The sequence below is a fragment of the Cricetulus griseus genome, chromosome 6 (genome assembly GCF_003668045.3).
Source record: "Cricetulus griseus strain 17A/GY chromosome 6, alternate assembly CriGri-PICRH-1.0, whole genome shotgun sequence".
NCBI classification, from domain to species: Eukaryota; Metazoa; Chordata; class Mammalia; order Rodentia; family Cricetidae; genus Cricetulus; species Cricetulus griseus.
This window is the reverse complement of record NC_048599.1, coordinates 27,214,452-27,228,563: the sequence shown is the minus strand read 5'-3', so window position 1 is coordinate 27,228,563 and position 14,112 is coordinate 27,214,452. Positions and strand designations below refer to the sequence as shown.

General features: G+C 48.3%; 1 protein-coding gene across 1 annotated transcript in view; it reads right to left on the bottom strand.

Moving 5' to 3' along the window:
- Window positions 1-806: 806 nt before the first annotated feature.
- Bcl2l1 (BCL2 like 1) overlaps window positions 807-14,112 on the bottom strand; it is a 51,556-nt gene continuing 38,250 nt past the window's right edge. The window contains 1 exon segment of the mRNA NM_001246798.1: window positions 807-1,031. Coding sequence (NP_001233727.1) covers window positions 894-1,031 — 138 coding nt within the window. The 3' untranslated portion in view covers window positions 807-893.

Genomic DNA, 14,112 nt, shown 5'->3' with positions numbered 1-14,112 from the left:
AGTCCCTGGACCCTGTGGCCAGCACCCAAGGCAAAGATGCCACAGGCTGATCTTGCAGGAAGTGAGGCAGCTGAAGTCATTAACAGCTCTGGGGCACCTATCTTGGGCCCAGTTGGTCCCTCAGTCATGGTCATGGGAGCCAGGGGAGGGGTGGAGAAGGTCTAGGGTGGTGCTAAGCTGAGAGAGCCACTCTAGCTCTAGACTGGAGGACTTTCTGCAGCTAAGCCCCTCCTCCTGAGTTGGGCTGGCCTCTAGCCAGAAGCCTCAGGAGAACATTCAGACCAGGAGTGGGGGCTTTGGCCAGGCCACAAGCAGGGCGGAGGTGCTGGTAACTGCCTCTTTATCCCAAGCAGTCTGAATTTCTAATTAGTCAAAAAGGGGCCTCTCAATGGCTCTTGGGGGTAGAGATGGGAAGAAGGGGGGCCCAGGGACACAGTGGGATGGGAAATGATCAATTCTGAGGCCACACACATCAAACCAAGGCAATCTAGCCTCTTTCTGGGGAGCAGGGTTAGAAAGCTTTCCAGGTCCCTGCAGAAAAGCATTCCCAGGAGGCTCAGGGGTAATAAGGGTTCCCCAACCAGACAGGTCCCTCCTCCCTCTCTAGCACACCCTTTCCCACGCCTGCTAGCCTCCAAGGGACCGATTTGGGGGACAATCTTGTGAATTTTGAGGCCAAGTGAATTGAGATGTGGGGAGAAGATGGCTCTCACAGAAGTGTGGTAGGTTCTAGAAAGCTAACTGCAAGGGGACTCGGTCTAGGCCCAACCCTTCGATAGGGGGGTGGGCGTGAGTTGCATGTAGTGGTTCTCCTGGTAGCAATGGTGGCTGAAGAGAGAGTTGTGGTGGGGATAGGGTGGGAGGCGAGATGTGAGTAGGTGGTCACTGTCTTGTCACTTCCGACTGAAGAGAGAGCCCAGCAGAACCACACCAGCCACAGTCATGCCCGTCAGGAACCAGCGGTTGAAGCGCTCCTGGCCTTTCCGGCTCTCAGCTGCTGCATTGTTTCCGTAGAGTTCCACGAAAGTGTCCTGTAGGGACAGAGGGAAAGGTAGACACTGTGTGAATTCTTGCACAGAATGGGGCAGAAGAAAGGGCCATCTGCAAGCAATGGCCTTGGTGAATTGCAAAGTCATCGCACTGGTACCCACCATGGCCAGAGAAAAGGTTAAAGGCTGCTCTTCCGAGCTCCAGCTGGGAAGGACCAACCTAACTTACTGCTGAGAACACAGACGCAGAGAGCAGTTTTGCTTCAAGAAACAACAGATTAACCAACTAACCAACCAACCAACCAGATGGCAGTGGTGGAGCACGCCTTTAATCCCAGCACTAGGGAGGCAGAAGCAAGCAGATGTCTGTGAGTTTGAGGCCAGCCTGTTCTACAGAGTTCCTGGACAGCCAAGGGTGTTACACAGAGAAACCTTCTCTTGAAAAACCAAAGAAACAAATAAGCAACAGAGAGTCTGGAGGGACCACCAGGAGGTGGGATGGGGAGGATGGGCATTGTAACACAACCCTAGAGACTGAGGAGCGTCAGGCTCTGGCTTGTCCACTGCTAGATCACAGGGAGGGGAGCTTCTCAGAGCAATTCTACTGAGGCACTCAGATATAGCTGGCTGGTAGGTGGGAAGAGCAGAGCACAACACTTAACACAGGTATGAGGAGGCCATTCCTGTTCCCATCCCAGGCCCAGGAGGAGGTAGGCAACAGCTCTCTGCCATGAAGTTGAGTTACCATGGAGCACATGACTCAGTGGGACAGCCAGCACATGGAAGTCATAGCTTTGCATCCAGCAGGCTGCAGCAGGCTGTCTCTTCCTCACACACAGATGAGGCAGCTGGGGCTCTTGGAGGAAAGGGACCCAATTAAGGTCAGCCCTACCTGGACACTGATAGAACCAGAATCCAAACTTGGTGCTTGGACCCTAGAAATAAGTGTTCGCTATGTTCGGTGGAATGATAGAATTGAATGTTTTAGAGCCCATGCAATTGCTTCTATGGAACTATGTCTCCATCTGGTCCCAACTGGCCAAGTGAAGGTTCCCTGATAGGACTTCCATGTCCAGGTGGCTCTGGGACCCACCTCCCATGTGCTCACTGAGGATGCAGCCTGATTCATTTCTTATCTTCTGAAATCCCTCACCACCCTCCCCCCCCAAGGCCATGATTAAAAACACTGGCCAGATCACTGCACACTGCATGCAGTCCTCCACTCTGGTAGCGTCCCCTGTACCTAGCAGCAGAATGGCACAAGCTTTGAGCAGAGTGACCTGAAAAGACCCAATATTTATGATGCTCTTGGAGAGGCAGTGAGACATGAGTCCTTATGGCAAAATTCCCCATCACTTAGGGAAAAGAACCGGAAGCAGCAGGCAGATGGGAAAGTCCTTTCCGACCACAATGTATCAACTTTCCATTTTCCTCACACCAGAGCAGTCTGCTTTCCTTCCCACAGCAGTAGTCCAATAGAGTCTCTCTTCCCCCTACTCTGGCCATATGGCTTCTTTGCGGATCCTTCTGACCACAGTCTAGAGCAGTGTCCACCCCAACCTTGTTACATGTCTTTTTCTCAACATACCAACTTCTTCCTTACTACCTCTCCTCTTCCTTTTCCAGAGACAGGAGCTGGCCTTGAATTCTCAATCCTCCTGCCTCAGCCTCTTGAGTATTGGGAACACTGAGGTTTTAGGTGGCCACTCTCCTGAGCTTCTCATGACCACACAACACACCATGTTTTGCTGTGATTTGCTTTCTGTACTAGATCTGTCTAGTCCTGTACTAGATCCTGTCTTATTCTTATTCTCATTATTCTCAGAATAGGGTCTGGCACAGAGCTGATGCTCTAAATACTGTCATGTGTTACATAACATTGTTTTACACACACACACACACACACACACACACACACACACACACACACACACCCTTATAAAATTAAAACAGAGCCTGTAAGGTTTTAGCTTTTAATGAGATGTTTTCGTCATGTGTTTGTGATGTTGGTGAAAACAAGCCTAGCTGGGCTGCCAGTCACATATCAGTGAAGCACAGTAATGAAGCACAGTAGGTGGGTCTCTGTGAGTCTGAGGCCAGCCTGAGCCACTTAGCGAGACCACCTCTCTCAAAAATAAATAAATAAATAAATAAACAAACAAACCACCACCACCACCAAAAATGAGCATACAGTTCTGTGTCATGTGTAGTACTTGGTAGTACTAATAATTTTGTTGTTATTTTTGAGCACTCTGCTACAAGAAAAACCTACTATACAAAGATGGGCAAGTTAGCAACCTCTAACCCTCCTGTTTTTGTCACCTCTCTGCATTGCATCATATTCTCTAGTGTTACCTCCCCAGTTTGTTAAGTACATTCTGATATTCACACAACAAAGTGGCCTAATGACACACTTCTGAGTTCATTCCTGGGAAGTTAAGCAACACATGACTCTCTACAGGGAGAACAGATATACTGCACGTCTACTAAGTCCCAGATAGTGTTCCATCTTCTCTTAGAGCCCTCAGAGGTAGGTGAGAGTCTCATTTCCCAGCTGAATTAAGATGTCTGAGGCTTAAGGCATGGAACACATTAACTGACAGGTAGCAGAATCATCAGACTGAAGGGACTGCCTGGCTTCACAGGAGTGCAGGACAATGGCTGTTGGGTCCTATAGAGCATGTGGCATGGATGGGGCTCTGAAGTCCATCTTTAGCAAATCAGAATGATTGATGTTCCTGGTTCCACCTGTTGATAAAGGGAAACCTGTCCTATTTCAGTGCCATAAGGGTCTTAGGGCAAAGGAACTGTGACAGTGGAGCTGAGGGAAGCCCAGGACCCGGGCAGAAAGCAGTGGCCAGTTGTGCCTTCCTGTCTCATCTATCCTGGCCAGCCTCTGTGCATCTTGGCATAGAAGAAAACTCTTATGAAGATTGATGGTATAGTATAGTTGGTAGTATCAGGCTAGCATGCAGGAAGCCTTGGGCCTTTGGTACCCTGCATAAAATTGCTATGGTGGTGCATGCTATCCCCAGCATGAGGGAGACAGAGGCAAGAAGATCAGAAGTTCAAGGTTATCCTCAGATACATAGGGAATTTGAGGCCAGACAGTTAAGTATAGGCCCCGGTAAAGAAACATAAAGATGAGAGTCCTGGGCTGTGGGAAGGACAGGAGAAAAAAGGCCATAGCTAGAGAAGTCTCGGTTATCTCAAGGGGCCAAATGTCCCAGGGACACTGGGGTGGTCACCAAAATAGAGAGCCTTCCACACTGGAACTTTCCTGAAGTAGAAGGCTGATAGCCATAGGAAAATTTTGGCTCTGGGGCTAGGCTGGAGTAAACAGGCCCTGTCCCCACAAGGGCACAAAGCGTTCACTGTCCAGGAACAGTCATTCCAGGGTGGAGGGGACACAGAGAACAAGGCACTGACCACTCCTGTCTCTGTTCCTAAGCTGCATTCTTGGCCAGGGTGATTTTGCTCAGAGCTCCTAGGGTAGGGGTGGGGGAGCAGGGCTTTCAAGGGCGTGGATCCTGGCAATGGCTTTTGCAGAGAGCTGAGCAGAATGGGGTGTGCTGTTCTCGAGAGCGGGCAGGGGCTGGAGAGGCTGTGGTGTGGGTATATTTAGCCCATGGTTCACACGACACACTTGGAAACAAACATCCATTTTCTCAGCAGGCGGCTGCTCTGGGTAAATAAACAGGACTGCTGAGCTCCCAGGTCTGGAAAAGCAGAGATAAGCTTTCACTGCTTACTGCATAGTGGGTAAGGGACTGAAGGCATGGATGCTCCCAGGAAACTCCCAGGTCTGTGAGACTCTCAGCCTAGACTAGAGTTAAGGGAATTCACTGCTACCTTGGAGATGCATTGGGGGTTTTTAAGGTAGCTGGGGACACAATGGCTAGTGACCTCTACAACAGTCATGGACTCCTACCCAAGCAGAATAAGGTTGGAATGTCAATCCACAGAGCAGAGCCTAGACTAAGACTCCAGTTCTCCCAACTCTCACCCCAGGAGAAGTCCAGTCTAGGACCCCTTTAAAGGTGTTTCCCTCCAACACTACAGGGCTTCCGGTAGTCATGGCCATACACACTGAAGGGCTTCATATGCTATAGTCTTCACTCCTCCTCACACCTTTTTTCCCCTCAAAAAGCCCATGAGATCCTACTGTGAAGTCCACTCTTCCCTGCGTACCTCCCCAACTCTGTAATTATCTTTCTCCTGTGCTCCAGGGTCTGTGCTTTCAATCAAGTCATTAATGTCCATGAAACACCTACACTTCTTCAAGGCCAGCTCTGGAGATAGGCAGGAACAGGGCTTCCAGGAAATGTTTTATGTTCTAGTACATTCTTAGCAGTAGTGAGATCACCTCCAAAGAGATACTATGAAAAATTCTTAGATACTCCAATTGTTTGTGGCTATCTACAGTGCAAAAAAAATGTTTCACTATGGTTTTCCAATTTCATAGGTAGCACAACAATGTTTAGAGAGATTCTCGAGGGAAAGTTTGAAAGAAAAGGGAGGTGGAGGGGTGAAGGTGGGAGGGGCTGGAGAGGTGGCTCAGGGCTTATGAGCACTGGGTATTCTTCCAGAGGACATAGCTTTGATTCCTAGCAGCCACATGGTACTTCACAACCATATATAAATTAGGTAGCTCTAGTTCCAGGGGATCTGATACTGTCTTCTGGCTTCTGATGGTACTACATGCACGTGATGCAGAAACACATTCAAGCAAAACGCCCATTCACATAAAATATAAAAGAAAAACACTCAAGGAGAGAAAAGTATCACAAAACAATAGTAATTCCACAGACAATGGGGCTTTGAAGACAAGAAGTGAAAGTACCTGGTGTGGGTACAGTCCTCAGGAAAGTCTTTGAGGAAGTGAGGCTTATGTTGACAAGGTCCTCAATGATGAGCCAGTGGCAGCCATGGAAGGATTAAAATACTTTAGGTGCAAAAGAACATGCTCCCAAGGCCTTGGGTGTTGGATCCTATAGCACCAATTAAAAGCACGACTTTAATCCCAGCACTAGGGAGGCAGAGGCAGGTGGACCTCTGTGAGTTCATGACCAGCCTGGTCTACAAGAGCTAGTTCCAGGACAGCCTCCAAAGCCACAGAGAAACCCTGCCTTGAACCCCCCTCCCCCCAAAAAAACCAACCAAACAAAACAAAAAGGCCAGGCGTTGGTGGCGCATGCCTTTAGTCCCAGCACTCAGTAGGCAAAGGCAGGTGAATCGCTGTGAGCTCGAGGCCAGCCTGGTCTACAGAGTGAGTTCCAGGACAGGCTCCAAAGCTACACAGAAGAGAAATCCTGTCTCAAAAAACCAAACTAAACCAAACAAACAAAACCCAAAACCAAAACACACATTTTACCAGAGGTTCTAAAGGTACAAAGACCATGGTGGCAGGATGGAGAAGAAGGGGAGCCCCTATTATGTGCTAGTCTCCCCTTTCAGTGCAAGCAGGACCAAGTCTAAGCCAGACCTGAAAGCTAGCTCACTTAATCAGGTGTAGACGGACTTAAAGACAGATCTCTGTCCCAGAGGCAGTTAAATGAGTGAGTCAACAACTCCTTCCACAACCAATGACAACACCCAACAAGTCAAGGTAACATGATGTCTGGAGGGAAGGGACTCACCAAAGGCTGAGTACAGTCCCTGCCTGAATGGGACCTGTCATTCCTTTCTTCTCTGCACCTGTATCCATGCTTCTTCCCCAAGTGTGATTATGAGCTAGTTACCACATCTCTCTGGTCTCTGGAGTCCTCATTTGTTAAATAGTAAGTGTCTTACCACTGACCTAGATATTCTCAGCCTCTTTTCACTTTAAGAGATGGGGGGTCTCAGTATATTGTTCAGGTTGGCCTTAAACCTTATCTGCAGCACAGGCTGGCTAGGAGCTTCAGATTTCCCTGAAGGCCTCAGCCTTCCACACAGCTGGAATTATAGACCTATGCCAACAGTTCTGGCCCATTTTTGGATATATGCCAGTCTGAGCTAAAGCACTTTACCTCCAGTAGGCCATACTTCCTAGTCCATTTATGCTCCCATTTATTTGAAAGACGAGTCTTTGTCTTGTCTTCCCTACCTGTTTCTCTAGAGCCTGGCTCTGCATCTGGAATATAGTAAATGCTATAAAGGACCCTACTGTAGATGAATGAACGAACACTTCTGTTTGAGGTTCATGCATTTCTCTGCTTTATCAATGTTAATGTGGAGGTTCTAGGTAATTCAAGATCCCTATCTAAGCAGTAATGGATCTGGGATGCTTATTCATTCTGGTGTTCCATCTTGCCATCTCAGTGTCTGCTATATCCACCCCAAGAAAGCCTGACTACACCAGCACTGGCAGCAGCAGGCAACTTTTCTCTACAGCCACCTTGCAGGGTGCTCTGATTTGCCCTTTCTATGGGTCAGCTCATCAGCTGTCTCCTTACACTGTCACTTGGTACCACTGTTGGCTTCACAAGGCCCATAGATCTGTAGCAACAGGCTGGGCTCTTCTGCTCAATTTCCAAAGACCAAGCCTTCTCCTGCTCTGATAATGGGTCATGCTTGTGTACTCCTGTGAAGGAAGGGGGTCTGCATTCTGAGTTCAAGTAAATTGTGGCTCAGAGCTATCAAGAGAACTTGCCAAAGTGGGCAAGGCAGTTTAAGCCCAGTGTGCCAGCCAGCAAACCTCACATTCTAGGCCAGGGCCAGGCCCTGGGTCCTTCAAAGAGAGTAAGGTGGTCTAAGGCCACCAGCCAAATGAATGAGTCCCACCCCAGCCATTTGAGAGGTGCCCCAGGGAAAGGATGTGACGAAAACCAGGGAAAGTGAAACACTTCCATCCCACTGGCTTCAGGGAGGAACAAGCAAGCTCCTGTGCCAGACGGTGCTTCCTTCCTCCTGGGGGACTCTGGAAAGCCACCAGGCCTGTGCCCACTGCTTCCTTCCTGTTCGGTTATTTCAGGAAAGATGTGGGTGGAGAAGAGGAAGGGGCTCCTAGAAGTGACACTGTACCAGAATCAGTGGCAGTCTGCCTTCCTCTGGCCTTGGTTGGCCCTGTATGGAAAGGTTGTGAGTCACATGCAGAGTTACCTTCTGCTCCTAGCCTCAGTTTCTCTCAGAGAGAAGCTGATAAATGCCAGCTGGGTAGACAAACAAGGCCTTGTTAGGAGATCCCTGGGAGGCATTAGGCGGGGGTGGGGAAAGACACACGCAGAGGCCTTATCTCTCTCTTGGCAGGAGTGAGGCTTGTGGCTGGAATCCACTTCCCTTGGCTTTCCTGGGGGGAGCTGCTGACCTGTGTGATGTGAGAGGAATGAGCTCTCTTCTACTCTGGAGAAGAGTGGGCACCCTGGACAGGCAGATCATCAGGGTAGGGTGGGGGCGCAGGTAGCTAGCTCTGGTGTGTTGGGCAGTGTTGAGATCAGGGGGTACAAATGCTCGCTGAAGCAAGGCCATCTTTTGAGGATTTCCTGGCTGAGGGTCTAGGCCATGTAAACTTCAGGGAATCTTTGGGTACATTTTCACATATTCCTCTTACTCTGCTGGTCATCTGTCAGCCTCTCCTCTCCTTCCCCTTCCCCCAACATTAGTTCTAAGAAGCGAAGCCTGACAGATGTGCTCATTTCTCAGAACAGGAAGCAACTGTGCTGGGAGGAGATAACACCTCGCTGGGGAATCGAGAAGTATCCGGCCCAGCAAGCTAGCCCTTCCATCTGCCTAGCTTTGAAAGAGGTCACTCAGCTGGGTACCAGGAGAGCATCACAGGCACTCTCTGGGGCAGACCTGCTCAATGGAATTTGCAACTGACTTGTTCTCAGAGGACAGGTGACATGACACCAGTACTCATTAGATCAGTGCCTTGTGTGTAAGAAAGCACCCAGTCCTCACAATAGCCAGAAGGAGTGTGTGCTGTAATCCCAGCAAGCTGAGTCAGGACTGCCATGAGTCTACATAGTAAGCTCCAGGCCAGCCAGGACTATATATGACACTCTAAAAAACAGTAACAACAGCCAGGCGGTGGTGGCACACGCCTTTAGTCCCAGTACTCGGGAGGCAGAGGCAGAGGCAGGTGGAACTCTGTGAGTTCGAGACCAGCCTGGTCTACAAGAGCTAGTTCCAGGACAGCCTCCAAAGCCACAGAGAAACCCTGTCTCGAAAAACCAAAAACAATAACAACAACAAAAACAACAACCCCCCCCCCAAAAAAAAACCCAGTAACAACAAAACCAAACAAATTCTGAAGAATAAGTGCTGTTCTTACCCTTCATGTCACAGACAAGGACACATATGTTACAGATGAGAACACAGGAGTAACAAAGCATGGTCTCCCCAAGGCCATATCACATATCTGAGGTAACGCTGAATCCTAGCAGACTGGTTCCAGAGTCCAGCAATTCACGGCTCTGGGCAGTGCAGCATGCTCTGTGAAGCCTCTTTTCACCTCAACCCTCTCATTTCAAGCATGGTGACTTCCTATTGCTCTCAAGTAGAAGATAATTGCTCACTATTCTCCCAGTGTCCCAGGCCAGGCCACTCAGAGTCAAGAGTGCACACACACACACACTCAAGTACACGCGAGCATGCCCATATGTATGTATGCACACATCTATGTGCCTGCTAAGGCCAGCAAAAGGTATTAAGTCCCCTAGGGCTGGAGTGACGAGTGCTGTGAGCTGCCCCGTATGAGTGCTGAGAACAGAACACTAGTCCTCTATCGACAAGCACAGTTAAGGAACCACTGCAGCCTAAGAGTTACATTCTAAGATTACTAGTCTAGTCATCTCCCCATGAGATCCCCTGTACTGAGATATCCACCCTGCCCACATCTGTAGCACTCACCATGCCCCTTTTGGGTGTGGTCACTGGTGGTGACACAGGGAGGACTAGATCTGGGGTCCTGGACCCCAGAGCTCTCTCTTGCTTCTGGGTGGGTCACAGAAGAACAAACAGCCTGTGTGGATCCTTAGAGCAGAAACCTGTGGTGGCCATCTGTTTCTTCTGTAAGTGACTTCTCCCCGAAATAAATTATATTTAATATTAATACCTAGTCCCGTGAATCCTCATCCATTCCTCTACAATCCCCTAACACTAGCTACTCTCTGATGGAGTTAAAAAGGATGGAATGCCATGGTCACACAGTTTGCCCTATGTAGATGGTCTATACAATCATTCCATAGCAGATTCCTTTCTGTATAGAGCACTTTACATATGGGCTGGAAAACTATTCTTTTAGGGAGCAAGTGTTTCTGCTATCCAAGGCTGGCCTTGGATCTGTTCTCATCTTTGCTGTTCCAGCTGCCAAGGAAGGTTAACTGTAAGCATCTCTGCCAGCCTCCCCTGGCCTGAGCCAGTTTCTTCTCTGAGTGTTTCTTCCCATGTGAACTGGAGGTACTACCCAGGTAAGGACAAGGCTGATTTAGTAGTTCCCACCCAGCTGGGCTGTCAGAGCACAGGGTATGCAGGCAGTCAGCAAGTCTGGCAAGTAAAGTAGACTAAGATGTTTCTTTTTGGGCCTTATCCATGAAATGGGATTAAAAAGTGACCTCAATTCAGATTACTACAAGGATTCATTATAACACATGCAAATCATGACACATAGTGATCTCTGAGGAAATGTTAGGTACAACTATTATGCTCACTACTAGCCAAAGAACAATGTGAGCCTGGGTGTTCCCATGGCCTGCAAGGGCCAGTGGGGTTTCCTCAGCCTCAACCACGGCCTGGCTGCTTCTCTGTTCCCATGCCACATTCTGTTCTGCCTCAGGTTATTTGGCATGCTGGTCTCCTGGCCCTGCTTCCTCCTACCCTTCTTAGGCTCACAGGGCACATCTTCAAGGAAGCCATCTGTTTACTTTCTCCATTTATCCATGAGTTCTGGTTTCTGGGCCTAGGCTTGTGCTTGGCCCAGAGAAGGTGCTGAAAAGAATCAAAGTCAGTTGTCTCCTTCTTCATTCCTATCTTTCTTGGCAATACTACAAGAAAGCCTTGCAATATCAAGCAACTAGGTAGGAACCTGGCATTCTCCAGACACCAAGTCCTCAGAGGCTTATGAAGGAGGATAGGAAGCTTATGGGAACGTACTAGAAAAGATATCTTCTGTGAGCATACACCTTTAGTTCAAGCACTAGAAGCAGGTGGTCACTGAACTGGAGATCAGCCTTGTCTACACAGTGAGTTCCAGGCTAGCCAAGACTGCATAGTAAGACCTTGTCTCAAAACAAACAAGCAATCATCTTCTGTGGGCAGTGAGATGGTTCAGCAGGTAAAGGTGCTTGCTTCCCAAATCTGACAACCCAGTGGAAGGAGAGAACCAACTTCCATACACGAGTCATGGCACATGTGCTCCACTAAATAAATAAATGTAGCCAGGCAGTGGAGGCACACACCTTTAATCCCAGTACTTGGGAGGCAGAGGCAGGCGGATCTCTGTGATTTCAAGACCAGCTTGGTCTACAGAGTGAGTCTCAGGACAGCTAGGGCTGCTATACAGAGAAACACTGTCTCAAAAAACCAAAAGAAGAAGCAAAGCAAAATAAATAAATAAATGTAATAATAAAAAGATGTCTTCTGCACTGTGTGGGTAGAAAAAGGGTCCTAAGCAGTTTCTCCTGCCTCCTTCCCCACAATCGTGTCCAATGCCCAGCCTCTTGAGGGTGCTTAGTCCTGGCTGCTGTGGAAGAACAGCACTGGGCACTGGCCTTCCTTCCCAGCTTCATTGTTAGTTTGCTTAAGTCCACTTCCCTGTCTGTGTTTCCCTGACTATAAAGTGAAGGTGGGGCTGGAGAGACGGCAGTTAAGAGCACTTGTTGCTCTTGCAGAAGACCTGGGCTCAGTTCCCAGCATCTACATGGTGGCTCACAGTAATCCATAACTCCAGTTCCAGGGAATCCAATTCCAAGGTTCTCCTCTGACCCTCAAGGGTATCAGACACACAAGGAGCACAGACAAAACACTCATACACATAAAATAAATAAACCTAAAACAAACAAAGTGAAGACAATCACATCACAGGGATTCTGTGAGGACTACTGCAAAGAGGAAGATGGTAACTCACTTGGGCAATTGAGCACTACTTGGGTCCTTTCAGGGGCATTGTGAGAAGCAACATTATGAATGTGTTGCTGCAAAAGGGTTTGTCCTTCCTCTACCTCAAAGCCCAACAGCTCTGGCTCCCTATCCTGAGGAATTCAGGGAAAGAAGACAGTGGCACATATATGACCCAGGGCAAGTTCCCAAGTAGGCAGACCTTGCTCAAACACTGTAGCTTCAACCTCTTCCCCCCAGCACTGCCTCTAGCTAGTCCAGACAAGTCCTGGGTATTTTCAGCCACCTTTATCTGATAAGAAATGTTTGGAATTCTACTGGCTGAATCCAACCAATTTAGAGGCTTCTGCAATGGGTACAAATCTCTAGAATGCCCTTCCCTTCCCTCCTGTGTTCTCTTCTCTCTGCTACACATGAATATACCCATCCTCCAAGAAACTCAAACCGCAGAGGTCCTTGAGGGTCACATCCAACATAGTCCAGGTTCATCAGGCCCCTCATTATGCGGAGCTACAGGGTGCCTATGATAGGGAACTTGAGCTACAGACATTCAGGGAAGGGCTGTTTAAGCAACTGATAAACTATATACCACCTCCACGAAGTCCTGGAGTAGCTAACTATCTAAGGCATATGAACAGCTCAAAAATCGTAGTTTTGCTGGACAGCGGTGACACACCACCTTTTAAATCCTAGCACATGGAAGGCAGAGGCAGGCAGATCTTTGTGAGTTTGAAGCCTGCCTAGTCTACAGAGTAAGTTCCAGGGCAGCCAGGGTTACATAGAGAAACCATGTCTTGAAACACTAAACTTAAAAAAAGAAAAAAAAAACAGTGTCATGATGTATGGCTCTTATCTAGGTCAATTTCTGTCTCAACAGACGGACAGTGAGATCCAGGGACATCACCAAAGACCACCAGACATAAGTCAAAAAGCCTGGTCTCAGGCCTCCTGACTTCTGGGGCAAAGACTCTGCTGAGCCTGGTGTTCTAGTATACAAGAACAGCTGTACTTACTCCTCAAGCATGAGAACAGAATTAAATGGTCCATGGTATATGCCCAATAAATGCTTTGACTCCAGTTAAAGAAGAGTGACACTTCTCATAAAGTCTGTTAGTTTTAGCTTTATTCATAACAGCTAGTAAGTACCCTTCTGCCCTGCAAAATCTTGTTATATAGCCCAGGCTAGTGTTGAATTCATTTTGAAAGCTGTCTCTGAACTCCACTGATGTTATTCCTTCAGCCTCAAGTGCTCAAAGAACAAGTTGGTACCACCACAAGCTTTAGGTCCTGCTACCCTTTTCCACACCTGATACTCTTAGGCTCTGGAAGTTGGGGATGACTTCGAAGCAGGGATGTAATATGCCCTCTGGTTCCCTGAGCATCTGAAGAGACAGTAAAGGAAGGGCATAATGATTGTGCTCTGTTCCAACTCACCTACCCACCACCCAAGATGAACATTTGCAGAGGCTCTTTGCAAGCCAGGCTGTCTGGAGTTAGTTTCAGGAAGGTCCAGACAAGCTGCCCTGTATCTCTAGCTCTTCATTTATTCAATCTGTATTGTATCAGGTATTGAGCACAGATAAGCTGGGGACAAAGCAGCAACTAAATCAGCTGAAAAATTCCTAGCTGTATGGATTTTTATCCTAGTGGGAAATGCAGTGGATCCCAAACCTTCCTGTCACCCTGAGTTCTCTCCAGTACTCACAATTCAGCATGCTCCAGTAGATTCACATTTGGATGTGCCCAGAAGTCTTTTAGCCTGCATGTCATGCGTACGCACTATGCATGTGCCTGGTGCTTACAAAAGCCAGAAAAGGGAGTTGGATCCCTGGTACTAGAGTTACAGACTGTTGTGAGCCCCCATGTAGGTGCTGGGAGTTGAACTCAGGTCCTCTGGAAGAACAGCTGTGCTCTTAACTGCTGCTTTTAACAGGGCCATCTTTTCAGGCCCCTGGTCTAAAGTCTTGCTATTACAGTTTCCTGCGCTCCCTCAGAGTCCCTTTCCCAAATAGGAGCAAGAGGAATCCAGTCACAGGACCATGTCTGCTTACAACTCCCTTAACCTGCCCATTATCCAGAGGATTAA